A 13,460-nucleotide genomic window follows, 5' to 3' on the forward strand; every position below is an offset into this window, starting at 1 on the left:
CATCGTGGCCAAGAAGCCTACTTTCCCACGGCTGTCGGAGCTCAGATGGTTGCTGCCCCACTACTTGTCTCCCCTCCAAAGAGCACGTTCTTTTCTGGAAGCTTTTGCCGCCTGCTCTTACCTTCACGGGCAGCTAAGTCTTTGCCTAAAATGCTTGAGAGACCACCACTCATGTTTCTGGAGTGCTCTCTTCTCCGGGACCCTAGCCTGAAAATCCCCTGCTTCCATGGCTTCTAATTCCAGCCTCTGTCCGCACAGTCTGGTGAGCCTGCCTGCTCAGTGTGGTTGCCTCACTGGGCTGTGGTCCAGGCAGAGCACAAGGTGACCGAGGGACTCCCGCACTGCTTCACCCTCTCAGCTGCCTCTGTCTGTTGCTCGGCATCTGAACATTCTCTGTCCCATAGATCCAGTGACTTATGCCAGGGAGGGAGAGTCTGGTCCCAGTTTCTCCATCATAGTCAGAAGCAGAGGTCCACACAGGTAATGTCTGAGAAAGTTCCCATTTGTGGATTTCTGTCTTCTCTGTGAACTGATAGAAAATATCACCCCCAGAGTTTGCAGAAGGAGGGAGAGAGGAAGGTACAGGCGTGATGGTGCTCACAGAGGGGAAGAGAGGCACTGAGGCAGTGGGGGGCCTTAGCATTTGAAGAACAGGTGTCGTGGGAGTACCACAGAAAATGTTAGATGCTTAGGACATCTGGAACAGAAAGAAGGGATGGATGCTTCTAGAGATGAGGAGGAAATGGAAACCCAGGTGAAGTGAATTTGGATGAGCCATTCACTGGAATGCTGAAGCCATCCGGGAGGTCGCTAAGTTGTGGCATGATGAGGGACACAGCGAGTTCAGTGATAAAATCCTGAACAGAAGTGACGGGCCGAAGGTCGGGAGATGACAGGAGGGCGGGGGCGTCGGAAGTGGTCTGGTACACAGCCTGCATCTCCGAGGAGCGTGGCTTTGCATGCACGTGGAGACCGTGGGGCACAAGGCCAGCGCCCACCCGCCCTGGCCTGAGTCTGGGTGACGGGCACGTGGCTACCCAGCAGGGCCGCGAGGGTTGTGCTGTGCAAGGCTCTGCATTCGGGGGGAGGTAATTCACAGATGTGGGAGACGGTGCATCCATTATCATGATCTGCCCGCAGCTCCAAGTCACCCGTCTTGCAGGAAGCAGCGTGTGGATGGTGGGGGCCCTGGCTGGGGCCTGAGCGCCGTTCCTGGGAGGAGCACAAGGGAGGCTCAGGTTTCTGCAGGCGCCGGGCGGGGCTGGAGGGACAGACGTCAGGGGCTCAGCGTGGATGAAGAGGTTCTGCGGGTCTCCTGGAAGGGTCAGGATGAGGGCAGCGGGAGGAAGCGGGTAGCGGGTCAGGGAGAGGAAGCAGGGTAGGGAGGCCGCGGTCGCACGGGGCCCTTTGTCTTGTGGGTGACCAAGGGTGGTGGAGACACGGGATGGGGAAAGTTGACTTTCCAAGGTTTCAAGGAACCTGGTGGCTGCCCAGTGGGTCAGGGACCTGGACTGGAGGGGTTGGAGTGGGTCAGGCAGAAGCTTTCTAGATCCCGAGAACACTGGGTTTTGGATTCTGTGCCTCTCTGGGTCCCGAGCGACTCAACCCGTGATTCACAGATGGGGCCCCTCCTTCGAGGCCTCAGGGGCTCACGGCTCCTCTCAGCCCCATATCTTCCCTCTTTGTCCCTTGGGATGCCTCCCTCTCCCCCCGTCCCCTTTCCCTCCATCCCATCCGTGGGCTCCTCCCCGGACCATGGTACCCCCACATGTGGGCAGGCTTAGGTCTTTAGGAAACACACGGGGCTCCCATGGAGGAAAAACAGGCATTTCGGGGTTTGCTGAAAGGAGCTTTGATTTTTACCTGTCAGCCTCAAGCCCATGGAGCCCAGGGGACACAGAAGACCGGAGGCTGGCAGAGGCATCCACACTGACCTTGAAGTATGGTCAAAAGACCACGCCACAGGCTGGCCTGGTCATTTTCCCCAGTAACCTTGGGTCTAATATTAAAAAAAAAAAATCATGTGATAACCACGTACTTTATCAGGAGACATACCTGACTTATCCCTTCCTGGGTGTGACCCGGGGGGTGCCCAGTGCCAGAAGTGCATGTGGCCTCTTTTCCACGTTGGCACCCTGGCTCGACCTGGCTCCCGGCCCCGGGCAACGTGGGAGCCCCTGCCGGAAGCCTTGCCTGCAGGCACGGCCGCTCGGTCTCTGCCCAGTGGCCTATCTCAGCTCCTTTTCCCAACAAAGGACCCAAGGGGTTGGTGCCACAGGGGACAGAGAAAAGCTATTTGCATTTGCTGAGCAAACAGAGAGGACGTTATAAAACAGCGGATGGCAGCAGGCGGTGCACATTCTGTAGGCGGTCCCGGCGTGCGGCGTGGACATGGGATCTCCAAGCGTCCAGCTCCTGGCCGTGCTCCTTGTCCTGGGGCTGTGTGCCCTGGCGGAAGCCCAGAAACCTTGTAAGTGACCGCCCACATGTCCCCCTGTGCAGCCCAGCGTCCTTGACTGGGCAACAGAGCATTCGGGCCCGCGAGCCGGGAGAAGCTCCAAATGCAATGGGGGCACGCGAGTCTCCGCTCTTGTTTTCCTCAAAGCCACGGGGCGGAATGACGGGCTCACTGGGGTGCAGAAGTAGCTAAAAAGGCATCCTAAGCTCTGCGATGGGGCCGATGGCCCTCGTGCATCCTTCCCTGCCATTGAGAGGGACTCCCAGGGCTGTGTGAGCCCTCCAGAAAGGCCTCCTTTCCAGAAAAGGTCAGGGTGACCACAGGAGCTGGGCGGCCGGCTGGGGAGAGGGGCCGGGGCAGGAGGCCCCCAGGGCATCTGGAACCTACCCTGATCACCTTCCGTCTTGACTTTCCTGAGGTCCACGGGCCACCGTCTTTCCTGAAGTTTTTTTTTTCTTTTCTTTTCTCTTCTCTTCTCTTCTTTCTTTCTTTCTTCCTTTTCTTTTTTTTGACTAATAATTTCTGCAAAGCCCTGTTTGTCCCTCAGGACGTTGCATAGTTCAAATCCAGGCGAGATGAGACTTCGCGGTTTCCCCGTGTGGCCGCAGGACACGGGGAGGAGTCTGAACGCGCCCCTGAGAGCGGGCGGGGGCACGCGAGGGGACAGGTTGACAAGGCTCTCTCCGCAGCCCCCTGCCAGTGCTCTCGGATCGCAGTGGAGAACAGGAAGAACTGTGGCTTTCCGGGCATCAGCCCCGACACGTGCTTCAGCGTTGGCTGCTGCTTCGACTCCAAAGTCCCCAATGTCCCCTGGTGCTTCCACCCCCTCCCGAAGCAAGGTAACCGGCCAGGGAGCTGCCCCTCTTCCCGCCCCCACCCCGGCCAGCCAGAAGGGAAGAGACAGCGGCCCCTGGGCCGCTGTCCACACCTGGAGCCCCAAGTGTGGTTCAGTTATGACTTCCGGAACTTTCTTCCGAGAATGAGGTTTACGGCCGTGCGCATTCACAAGGTGGAAGGTCATTCACGCCTAGGTGCGCGCAGAAGAAAGTGTGGGTGCACAGCACACTGTGGGGGTGGGGCTCGGTACCCACGGCCACCAGCGCTGTGGGTCACAGGCTCCCCGGGCTCCGAAGGAGACGAGACAGACGGCTGGTTACTAGGTAGGGCCCTTTCTCTGGTGGAAGCATTGCTGGCTTTCCGGGCGCTCACTGCCCCTTCTCATCAGGGTACGGTGATCACCCATTTTGCAGATGGGAATACCGGGTCCAGGGAGGCGAGCTGAGTTTCCCACAGCCCCGGCACATGGGGCCTGTGGCATCTGTGCAGATCCACGGGCGGCCAGCCCTTAGATGGTCCCTGGGGCTTGTGGTCCAGCAGCCCCTCACGACACAGGGAGGCTGACACCCAGTGGCGTCCCCACGGACGGGCGGGCAGAGACGCCGCCGGTTCCCGAGCTGCCCTCACCGAGAGTCCACGGTGCTGCTTTCCAGAGTCGGAGCAGTGCGTGATGGAAGTGTCGACCCGGAGGGACTGCGGGTACCCGGGCATCAGCCCCGAGGAGTGTGCATCTCGAAAGTGCTGTTTTTCCGACAACATCGTCGACGTGCCCTGGTGTTTCTTTCCCATCCCCGTGGAAGGTAACGTCCTACGGGACGGCGGCTTAGAGCCTGGGCTGGGGCCCCTGAGCCCGTCTCGGGAGAAGGCAGCTCTGAGGGGGTCTCTCCACGGTGACGGCTGCTCTTGGAGGGGCCGACAGCCGCCGGCATTCCCATGGTGGCTGGTGTGATGGCCGCAGAGAGCAAGTCACCTTAGGCGCACCCCCGGATCCCGGCCCAGCTGGTGGCACCGCCCAAGTGACTGCCATGCAGCCATGGGTTGGCAGTGCCACTGAGTGTCACACACTGTGCCGGGCGCTGGGGGCAGACGGGGGACTTCTCCCGTGGGCCTCGCTGGGGACCTGGGAGCATGAGGGACAAGTTCTGCCCAGGACAGCCTGCTCAGGGCCACCTCGGGCGGGGGGGGGGTGTCTGGTCCTCCTCTCCCCCGTAGCCACAGTGCATCTCTTGACTCTGGGTTGTCAACACCAAGGAAAGCTCGAGCATGAGCCCCAAGACGGGCAGCGTGCCCTCGCCTCTGCCGGACGCTTTCCCTTCCCCGTTTCCGAATATCGGGGTGAGCCAAAGAGCCTGGCCTTTGTTTGGACACTTGCGAGCAACTGAACAACTACCAGTTACACCCCTGAGAAGTGCCCCCCCCCAGAAGGGCCGACTCAGGGCCTGTCAGCGCACACTCCCTCAGCCCCAGACGCTGTCACCCACCCGCTGGCATTTCACACTTCCAGATTGCCATTATTAGGAGGAATCCCTTCCGAGAACCCACCAGGCTCCCCGGGTGTTTGGAAATGAAGACTTGCCATCGCGTCTCATGTCTGCAGAGTTCCTGGGTTTCCTTAATCTGCTTTGTATCCTGGTTCAACAGACAGTTTCTTCAAATAAAGAAAACCCTTAAAATCTGCTGAGTTTCCTTTTGGCTTCATTGACATGGAGGTGGAGAGACAGAGGGACAGAGGGAGTGTGTGTGTGTGTGTGTGTGTGTGTACAGGTGTGAGTGTGTGAGCGGGGGGAGGGGAGAACTCATCTAGCAGGTGCACACCCCCGGAGCAGCGAGAGGGAATGGAGGACCCACGACCACTCCCATTCCCAACCATTTGTACAGAAACCCAAACGACTTTGCCCCTGAAAACCTCTCGAAGTAACGTCTGATTTCAGGTCACAGTTACGAAATTGCCTCGCTGTTACCAAATACAGCCCAGACCATGGCTTTTGCGGGACGGCAGGCCACCATCCTCGGTCCTCGCAGGGGTGGGGCGGCGTGGGCTCCGACGCCTCCCGTCTTCCACCCGAGAGCAACTGCATTGTGCCCAAGTCTGGGCCCAAAGAGAAGGTTGCCCTGTTTTGGAAACTGCCCTATGTTTTGGAAACGGCCTTTGAATGCGCCTTCTGGGATGCATGACTCTTCCGTCCTGACACCCCTGGACGGAGAGTTCGGGGTTCTGCTCCCGGCACTGGTGCCGAGGCCAGCTGGCACGCTGGGTTCAGTGCAAGCTCCTGGCTTCGTGCCCTCCTTGAGCATTTTCTGGTCCTCGGCACCACCACCTCCGGCCATCCTCAGGCTGTGGGGGCCCCTCGGCACACATCTCCGGGTGCCGGGACGGGCCATTCTTCCTCAGAGTTCTCTCCTCACGCGCCCTCCCCAGTCCCGCTTCCTTGGCAGGAGTCTCCCTGGTGCCGTGTGCCCCGGCGTCTGAGCCGAGCCTGCATCTCCCTTCTGGTAACCGAGGGCAGCTTCTGGAAGAGCTGCGGTGGCCGTCGCCATGGGCCCCGGGGGGCTTGGCAGATCTACTTCTTGTCAGATACTGACTCCTGTGGATTGTAGGTCGATGCGTGCCACCCCAACATGCCACCCCCCCCCCCTTGAGCTGGGCCGCCCGAGGGTCCTCGCTGTCCTGACAGCCACAGCCGGTGACCTTCACACCCACCCCATCAGAAAAGCCAACCTTCCTTCCTCCTCCTGAATTCCCTGGCCTGCTTCCCTTTCCCTCTCTCTGGTCTCCCCTGGGGGGACATTGCTGGTGGGGGAAGAGGGAGACTGGTATCGGGGGTCTGGCAGCGGTTGCCCCTGACTGGAGCAGGGGCAGGGGAAGGCCAGCTCTGCCCCTCAAGCCCGCTGTCCCCATCTCCTGGATCCCCAACGTCATGCAGTCCTTGTTTGGCTGGCTCAGGTAGAGATGCTCCGAGAAGATTCCTTCCGGAGAGTCTGGGCAGAGGTGACTCTGCTCTCCTGTCCTGAGAGGACCAGGCAGGGACGTGTTGAGAATCCCCTTCTGCGTGCAGAGCGGTGCGGCTGCGTCCAGAATGGGGGTGGAGCCCAGGACCCCTGCTCACCCCTTACATTCACCCTCCACGGACGGTGGCTTCTCTGTGCAAGGTAGTTGTGTTCTATAACATCACCGACATCGAATTAGCAAACTCGGAGCCATCGAGACTGGGGGAAAGGCAAGGTCAGCTTCCCAAGCGCCTCCTAACCGAGTTCATCAACGATCAGTACGTGGTCTTGCTGCATGTGCGTTTCTGTTTCGAGACCATTTATTTCATATACATTATTGATGCACTGACATTGGACTCACGGCCACCAACACTGTGACCCATGCCCGGACGCAGCTCACGCACACGCGTGCACAGCACATCACAGCCTGCTCGCCCTGGGCCACCTGACCCCCCTTTCCCCCGTGCATGGGAACCATCTAAAACAGTAACATCAACAGAAAACACAAAAACGGGCGTAAAACGAGGTACAAACAGGCCACGAAAAGACGCCTGCCTGCACTCCGAGAGCTGAAACAAGAAAGCAGAGGCCCCCTTGTTGGACTCCGGCTGGCAAAGCCCCTGTTACCAAGAAATTTTAGCGAGAAAGTCTATTTGCAAATAGGGATCTGTGGATGACGGAGATCGGTCGCATAATCATCAGACGTATTACGTGTGTTGTGGAGGTGAGATGCATACACACAGATACCCCAGCTGTCGTTTTGGGACCCAGGGACCCAGCCCCCCTGTTGACACCCCTCCCTGCCCCCTTTGTCCGAAGAAAGAGAAGGAAAGACCGCGGAGCGCTCGGAAGCTCCGTGGGGCCCTGGAATCGGGGAGTTGCAAAGAGAGGCTACGAAGCCCAGCTCCAAAACACAGGTGCTACCCTTACGTTCTAGATGATCTCTGATTCGCGCTCACTTCCCAGCTGTGTACCCGGAGGACTCAGACGTTCTGTGCCTAGTTTTACTCAAGTGCAAAGTGGGGGTATTAACAGGATCGTTTTTTAAGAGGCTCATTGTGAGGATTCGACGAGTTAATTTAGGAGACGAGCCAACAACAGGGTCAGGCATGTAGCGAGTGCGTGGTGAGAATGTAGCCAGCCCAGACCTCACCCACTGGGGAGAGGGGAGTGTCCCCACTGTCCCGGAACGCAGTTCTGGGGCCCTCCACGATCCCACCTGCTGGCGCAGAAAGGCCAGTCCCTGCCCAGGCCCCTGCCCAGAGCTCCTCCGCTGGCTCTGGCCGTGCTGTGGTCCCAGCGGGCTGTGGTCCCTGTCCCGGGCTGGCACGTTGCTGCTGCCTGTCCTCGGGAAGGGCTTGGCCAGAGGTGATCCGGAGGAGTGGGAACTCGTCAGCCCATTGTGTCCCCCTTTTCCCAGCCCCCTGTCCCTTGCCCAAGGCTGGTCTGCGTCTGTGTGAACGGCTGTGGGAGGTTTCCAGGGCACTCCTGGGAGTTTCCTGAGCTTCCGGGAACCCAGCTGGATTGGGGGCAGAGGCGTTGCCTTGGGGCATGGCACCGGCGAGAGCCTGATCCCCACTCCAGCCCAGCCAGGCCCCCCTGGCCACTCAGACAAGAACGTGCCGATCCCGTGGCTCTGAGGCAGGACGACCAGCTTTCCCGTGGGCGGCCACTCCATACGATTTCCTGTCATTCAGAGAGCATAAGTACTCAAACTTCACCTAGCACAGTCAGAAACGTGGCTCCGAGGAGAGGAGGACCCCTGTTGCGCTCGTCCTCCTTGGGACCCATGGCTCAGGGATGCGCAGGTCGCTCGCACGCCTGTCCTCCAGTGCCCTCTGCTGGCCACGCCGGGAGCGGGCCTCCCCAGCCTCCACCGGTTGGGCACGGTGGGTCTCCCCCGACAGCGAGGGTGTGGTGTCTGACCATACTTAGCCTCCCAAGGTCCAAAGAGTCATCTCAGTAACTATTTTAAGTTACTAAACTGATCACATAATTCAGATGGGGCCAGATGTATTGATGCAGATGAGATTCTGCATTTAATGATGCAGCTTGGGGGGTCAGAAAGGCTTTCTTCTGGCTGGAACAACTGTGGCTTCACTGGCCTTTCCTTTGTGTGCAAATGAGACGCAACATTGGGGTGGGTGGGTTAGGGAGAGGGAGAGAGGGAAAGAGGAAGTGGAGGTAGGGGTGGGAGGAGGGGAGGAAGAGAGGGAGGGAAGGACAGAGACCAGTCTCTCTCCCTATACTGACACTAATCCTATTGCGTAAGGAAAGGGTTAAGATATGGGCAGGGAGAGGCGGGGGGCCCTGGCTGGGCTCCGGTCTCCCAGATGGAAGCTCTAAGCCCTAGTGATCAAGAGAGAAGGCAGCGGACCCCGTGGCCTCTTGGGCCGCTACAGTGTGTCATAGAAAATGACCAAAACTCAAAGAACGAAGTCATTCAGGGGGTTATCAAGAGCCCACGCTCAAACCAACAAGGCCCCAGAGCCTCAAGACCACAAGCTTCCCGGCCAGTTCTCCATCAACCCCGCGCCTGGGAGCCCTCGGTGGCAGCCCGTTCCGGCCCGTCCCACTCCTCGAGCTTCTCCTCCCGCTCTGCGCTCATCTTACCTCGATGAACTGCCACGTTGCCTCGCCCTTCTGCATCCGCGAGATTTGTTCTTCGACTCCGCGACACAAGAATCCTGCGATCCAGCAACACTCAGATCAGGGTCCTACGGTTACGACCTCATTTAAGCTAATTACATCTGCAGAGTGCCCCCCCCCCATACCATCAACCTGGGGGTCGGGGTTTCAACCTACGGACCTGGGTGGGGGGGGACGGGTACAACTCATCAGAGCATCCTTAATCAGCTCACTGTCTTTACACCAGTAACACTGATAATAGTAACAACTATGTTAAAGCTTTTTCTTAAATTAGCTCTACTGAGGGCTCCTGGGTGGCTCAGTGGATTAAGCCTCTGCCTTCGGCTCAGGTCATGATCTCAGGGTCCTGGGATAGAGCCACGCATCGCATCAGGCTCTCTACTCGGCAGGGAGCCTGCTTCCTCCTCTCTCTCTGCCTGCCTCTTGGCCTACTTGTGATCTCTCTCAAATAAATGAATGAAATCTTCAGAAAAAAATTAGCTCTATTGAGGTATAATTCAATATAATATAATTTTCCTATTTTAAGTGAATTGGTTTGTTGAGTTTTGAAAAACATTCCGGGCCATGGAGACTCTACTGCAAAGAAGATGCTGAGTTCCCTCTGCCCTCCCAAGGTCAATACCTCCTCCCAACTCCAGCCCCAGGAGACCGGTGATCCTTTCTTCCTCTACGGTTTTGACTGGAATTTCACACAAACGATCCAGCGGCGTGCGCTCCTGGGCCCGTCTTCTTTCACTCAGCACCACACTCCCGAGCGGCGGCCAGGGCTCTGCGTGTACAGGGGCTCCCCTCCATCATTTCCCGCCTCTCCTCTGTCCCCCAGCAGGGACATCTGATGCCGGGACGGCCCGCCGCTGCTGGACGTCTTGGCGGGCTCCCAGATCTTTAGTCTGAACCAAGTTGCGATGGATAATTACGCGCAGGTCTCCCTGGACATTAGGCAAATACTGCCTCTCCTGGAAAAGATCCCCGGGTGAGACCTCCTGGTAGCACAGGCGGGTCACGCTTCACTTTGTAAGAATCTAACCGGTCCTTCTCCAGAACCATTGTCCTGCCTTCCCAGCAACATTGTGTGGGAGTTCCAAGGTCTGCATCCTCTCCCGCACTTGGGTCGTTTGTTTCTCAAGGGTAGCCAGGTTCGCATATGGGACACCAAATTTCAATTTCATTTTAATTCCTATTTCCCTAGCAGCTGGTGATGTGGGGTACCTTTTCACGGACTTATCTTTGTCTTACGTCTTCCCTGTGAGAGGCTCTGCCCCAGTCTTGACGTCATTTTACACAGGGGCTCTGTTTGCGTCACGATGAGCTCTTCATGTACTCCGCAAACAAGCCCTTTATCAGGCGTTCACTGTGCAAACACTCGCCCCTCCTCCGTGTCTTGCTTTCCCGGTTCCTTAGCGGTACCTTTCGAAGAGCAAACGTGTTTCCCTTTGCGGAAGCCCACCCTCTTTGTGACTCACACTTTATGAGTCCCCAGCTAAAAAAAAATCATAATAAATAATCATAATCATAATCATAAAATCTGCCTAATCCAAGGTCATAAAGGTTTTCTCTTACATATTCTTCTAGAAGTTTCGTAGCTTCAGCCTTTGCACTTTGGGCTTAGGACCCTTCTCAGGTTAATTTTTCCGTATGAATTGGGGTATTTTCCTTCGTTTTTTATTCTCTGGAGCCACCTCTGGAGCCAGGGGAGCACTGGTTGTTTGCGGCTTTGTTAGAATTTCCCTGAGAGCCTCTGGGCACGAGGCTGCGCGGACTCGCGCCTGGATAATGTGTTCTATTTCTCTTGTGGTTTATTTGAGCTTTTGGTCCAGGCGCTTCGGACACGATCGTGGGACATCATGATTTCTTGGTGAAGCTTGGCCGTTCTTTCCTGCGGCCACTTAACGGGTTGCGTTGTCAGGACTTTAAGCCTGATGTGCTTGTGTCCCTAAGATCTACCCTACTCATTACTCTGCTGGAGTCCCTATTTCCTCACTTAGTTTTCTGTTCAAATGACTTGTCTTATGCCCAGCATGGTGTCCCCAACATTCATCAGTTGTGTGTGTGTCTGTGTTTTTTAAGACTTTATTTATTTATTTGACACAGAGAGAGATCACAAGTAGGCAGAGAGGCAGGCAGAGAGAGAGAGGAAGGGAAGCAAGCTCCCCGCTGAACAGAGAGCCCGACGTGGGGCTCGATCCCAGGACCCTGAGATCATGACCTGAGCCGAAGGCAGAGGCTTAACCCACTGAGCCACCCAGGTGCCCCCATCAGTGGTGTTTTTATCCGTTTTTGCCTGTGTGACCCATCTTTCCTGGTTTGTAAAGCAGAATATCTTTGCCTAGCCTTTTATGGGTATAAATAACAGTTATATCCTCATCGTGACTGGTGGCTTGTAAGGCGTCCTTCTTGATCATGTCTGAGTGCTTGGGTCCGAATTCTATTTTGTGGGATCATTGAGATGGGCTCCCCCACTCAGTGTCCTGTTAGATAAATCCCTTCTGATCATTAGTGTTTTAAAGTTCTATATTTTTTAGCAATCTATCAATAAATTCCAATTATTCTGATTTTCAGTCATGATGACTATCGTTTAAAAGCAGAAAGCAAGGGTGCCTGGGTGGCTCCGTGGGTTAAAGCCTCTGCCTTCGGCTCAGGTCATGATCCCAGGGTCCTGGGATCGAGCCCCGCATCGGGCTCTCTGCTCAGCTGGGAGCCTGCTTCCCTCTCTATCTCTGCCTGCCTCTCTGCCTACTTGTGATCTCTGTCTGTCAAATAAATGAACAAAATCTTAAAAAAAAATTATAAAAGCAGAAAGCAGATGGAATCCTGGGCAAGAAGTCTACAAAGCAAATGAGGAAAATCATAATACAAATAATTAGAGTCAAAATCCAGCTTTAGACTTCGCCAGATAAGTTAGCTGCTGGATTGACTTAAAAATCTTGTCGAGAGCAGCCACATTCCTCCAGAAAGTAAAAACAGTGTTAAAGAGGAAAAAAAAAACTGGGGGTGCCGGGGTGGCTCAGTCGTTAAATGTCTGCCTTTGGCTCAGGTCATGATCCCAGGGTCCTGGGATTGAGCCCCACATTGGGCTCTCTGCTCAGCGGGGAGTTTGCTTCTCCCTCTCCCTCTGCCTGCTGCTCCCTCTGCTTGTTCTCTGTTAAATAAATAAAATCTTAAAAAAAAAAAAAAAGAAAGAAAAAAACATGACCAGAACATAAATTCTTGTGTTTTTAATAAAACACTTACCAGAAGTAAAATATTTGTCTACCAACTCACTTCACCCTACACCCCACAAAGTTACTACCAATTATTTGTTGTAATTCGTACAAAAGGGCTTGAGGCTTTGTTTTCTGTGAGAAGCGTCCACAGAAGGGAGGGTTGCGTAGTGTTGCTCAGTGTCTGCTTTTATGTTGCTAGCTGCTCTTGATTCTCAGAACCACGCCCGAGATCTTTATTGGCTCTAGAATCTGAATGCCTGCTTTGTGGCTACAGTGTTTTGCAAAATGACCCTTGGGGCACTAAGTGTGTTGACTTATGATCCAAAGGATCCTTATCATGGCAAATGAAACCAGATGGGTTTGGGTCTACCTGCTCTCAGTTTGTTTCACTGGGGGGGTCCCTAAAAGTACAAATGCTCAGCCTCTGCTTTTCATTCATCCAGTAGCCCCCGGGGGCTTGTCTTGAATGGTGGTTTGCTCATCACTGACTTCTGGCCTCAGCGGGAAGCACTGTGTTACAGGCTTCCTCACCTACGAGCTTCAGGCCAGGGTCCACCTGTTTTAGTCCCTTCACTGATCCGTTCTGTGGCCACAGACTCCGGAAAGCAGGGACTTCTGTCCTCCTGCAGGAGGGAGCTGAACAGCGAGCAGCTCCCAGCTCAGGAGAGGAGTGGGAAGGTCAGCTCAAGTCAGGGATCTGCTCCCAGACCGGTCAGCAGCACCTCTGGGCATAAAACTCAGGATTCTGGGTTGGCAATTTCCAAATCCCACAGGACTGAGTCAGGGGGACCACGGATGGCTATCGTCTGTACCCCAGATCATCACAATCATAATAAGGCCGTCACTGTGTGGATTTCAGTCACGCAGGCAGCAACCCCTGCTTCCGGGAAGGGGGGATGGCACCTGTTGGGATGTGCTGTGTATCAGTGCTTGACTCACATCTCCTTGGAAGTCATCATGGTTATCCAGCAGGAAACTCCGGTTCAGGAGTCCAGGGACACCTGCTGGAGCTTGAATCCTGGTCCCTGTCTCTAGATCTGCTCAATTGTCCCACCCCACATGAAAGACAGTGAGGGACCTGGCCGTGACCACTCTGCTTGGTTCTTGCCATCTGGAAGCCAAGCACCGGGGACCCATCTGTCCCCCGGCTTCCCCGGGTGTCTTCCACCACATATGCTCTGAGCCCGGGGACGTCTCGCTCTGCCCCGATGCCCAGGAGAGAGGTGCCTTCTTGCTGCCATCTTCATGTTTAGGCAACCCCGCTCCCATGGACTGGCTGACATCCCGTCCCCCTGCCGGACCACTGCAGAGTCTCCTGTTCCTCC

At 55.9% G+C, this 13,460-nt stretch overlaps 1 protein-coding gene across 1 annotated transcript; it reads left to right on the forward strand.

Annotated features, from left to right (window-relative positions):
- Positions 1-2,391: 2,391 nt before the first annotated feature.
- TFF2 (trefoil factor 2) lies at positions 2,392-4,971 on the forward strand (the record flags this gene model as incomplete). The annotated part of the gene is made up of 4 exons (XM_080830152.1): positions 2,392-2,470; positions 3,148-3,297; positions 3,949-4,095; positions 4,800-4,971. The coding sequence occupies 4 exons, from the start codon at positions 2,392-2,394 to the stop codon at positions 4,811-4,813; spliced, it is 390 nt and encodes a 129-aa protein (XP_080686278.1). The 3' UTR covers positions 4,814-4,971.
- Positions 4,972-13,460: the final 8,489 nt, after the last annotated feature.

The sequence above is a fragment of the Martes martes genome, assembly GCF_963455335.1.
Source record: "Martes martes genome assembly, chromosome: 1".
Classification (NCBI taxonomy): Eukaryota; Metazoa; Chordata; class Mammalia; order Carnivora; family Mustelidae; genus Martes; species Martes martes.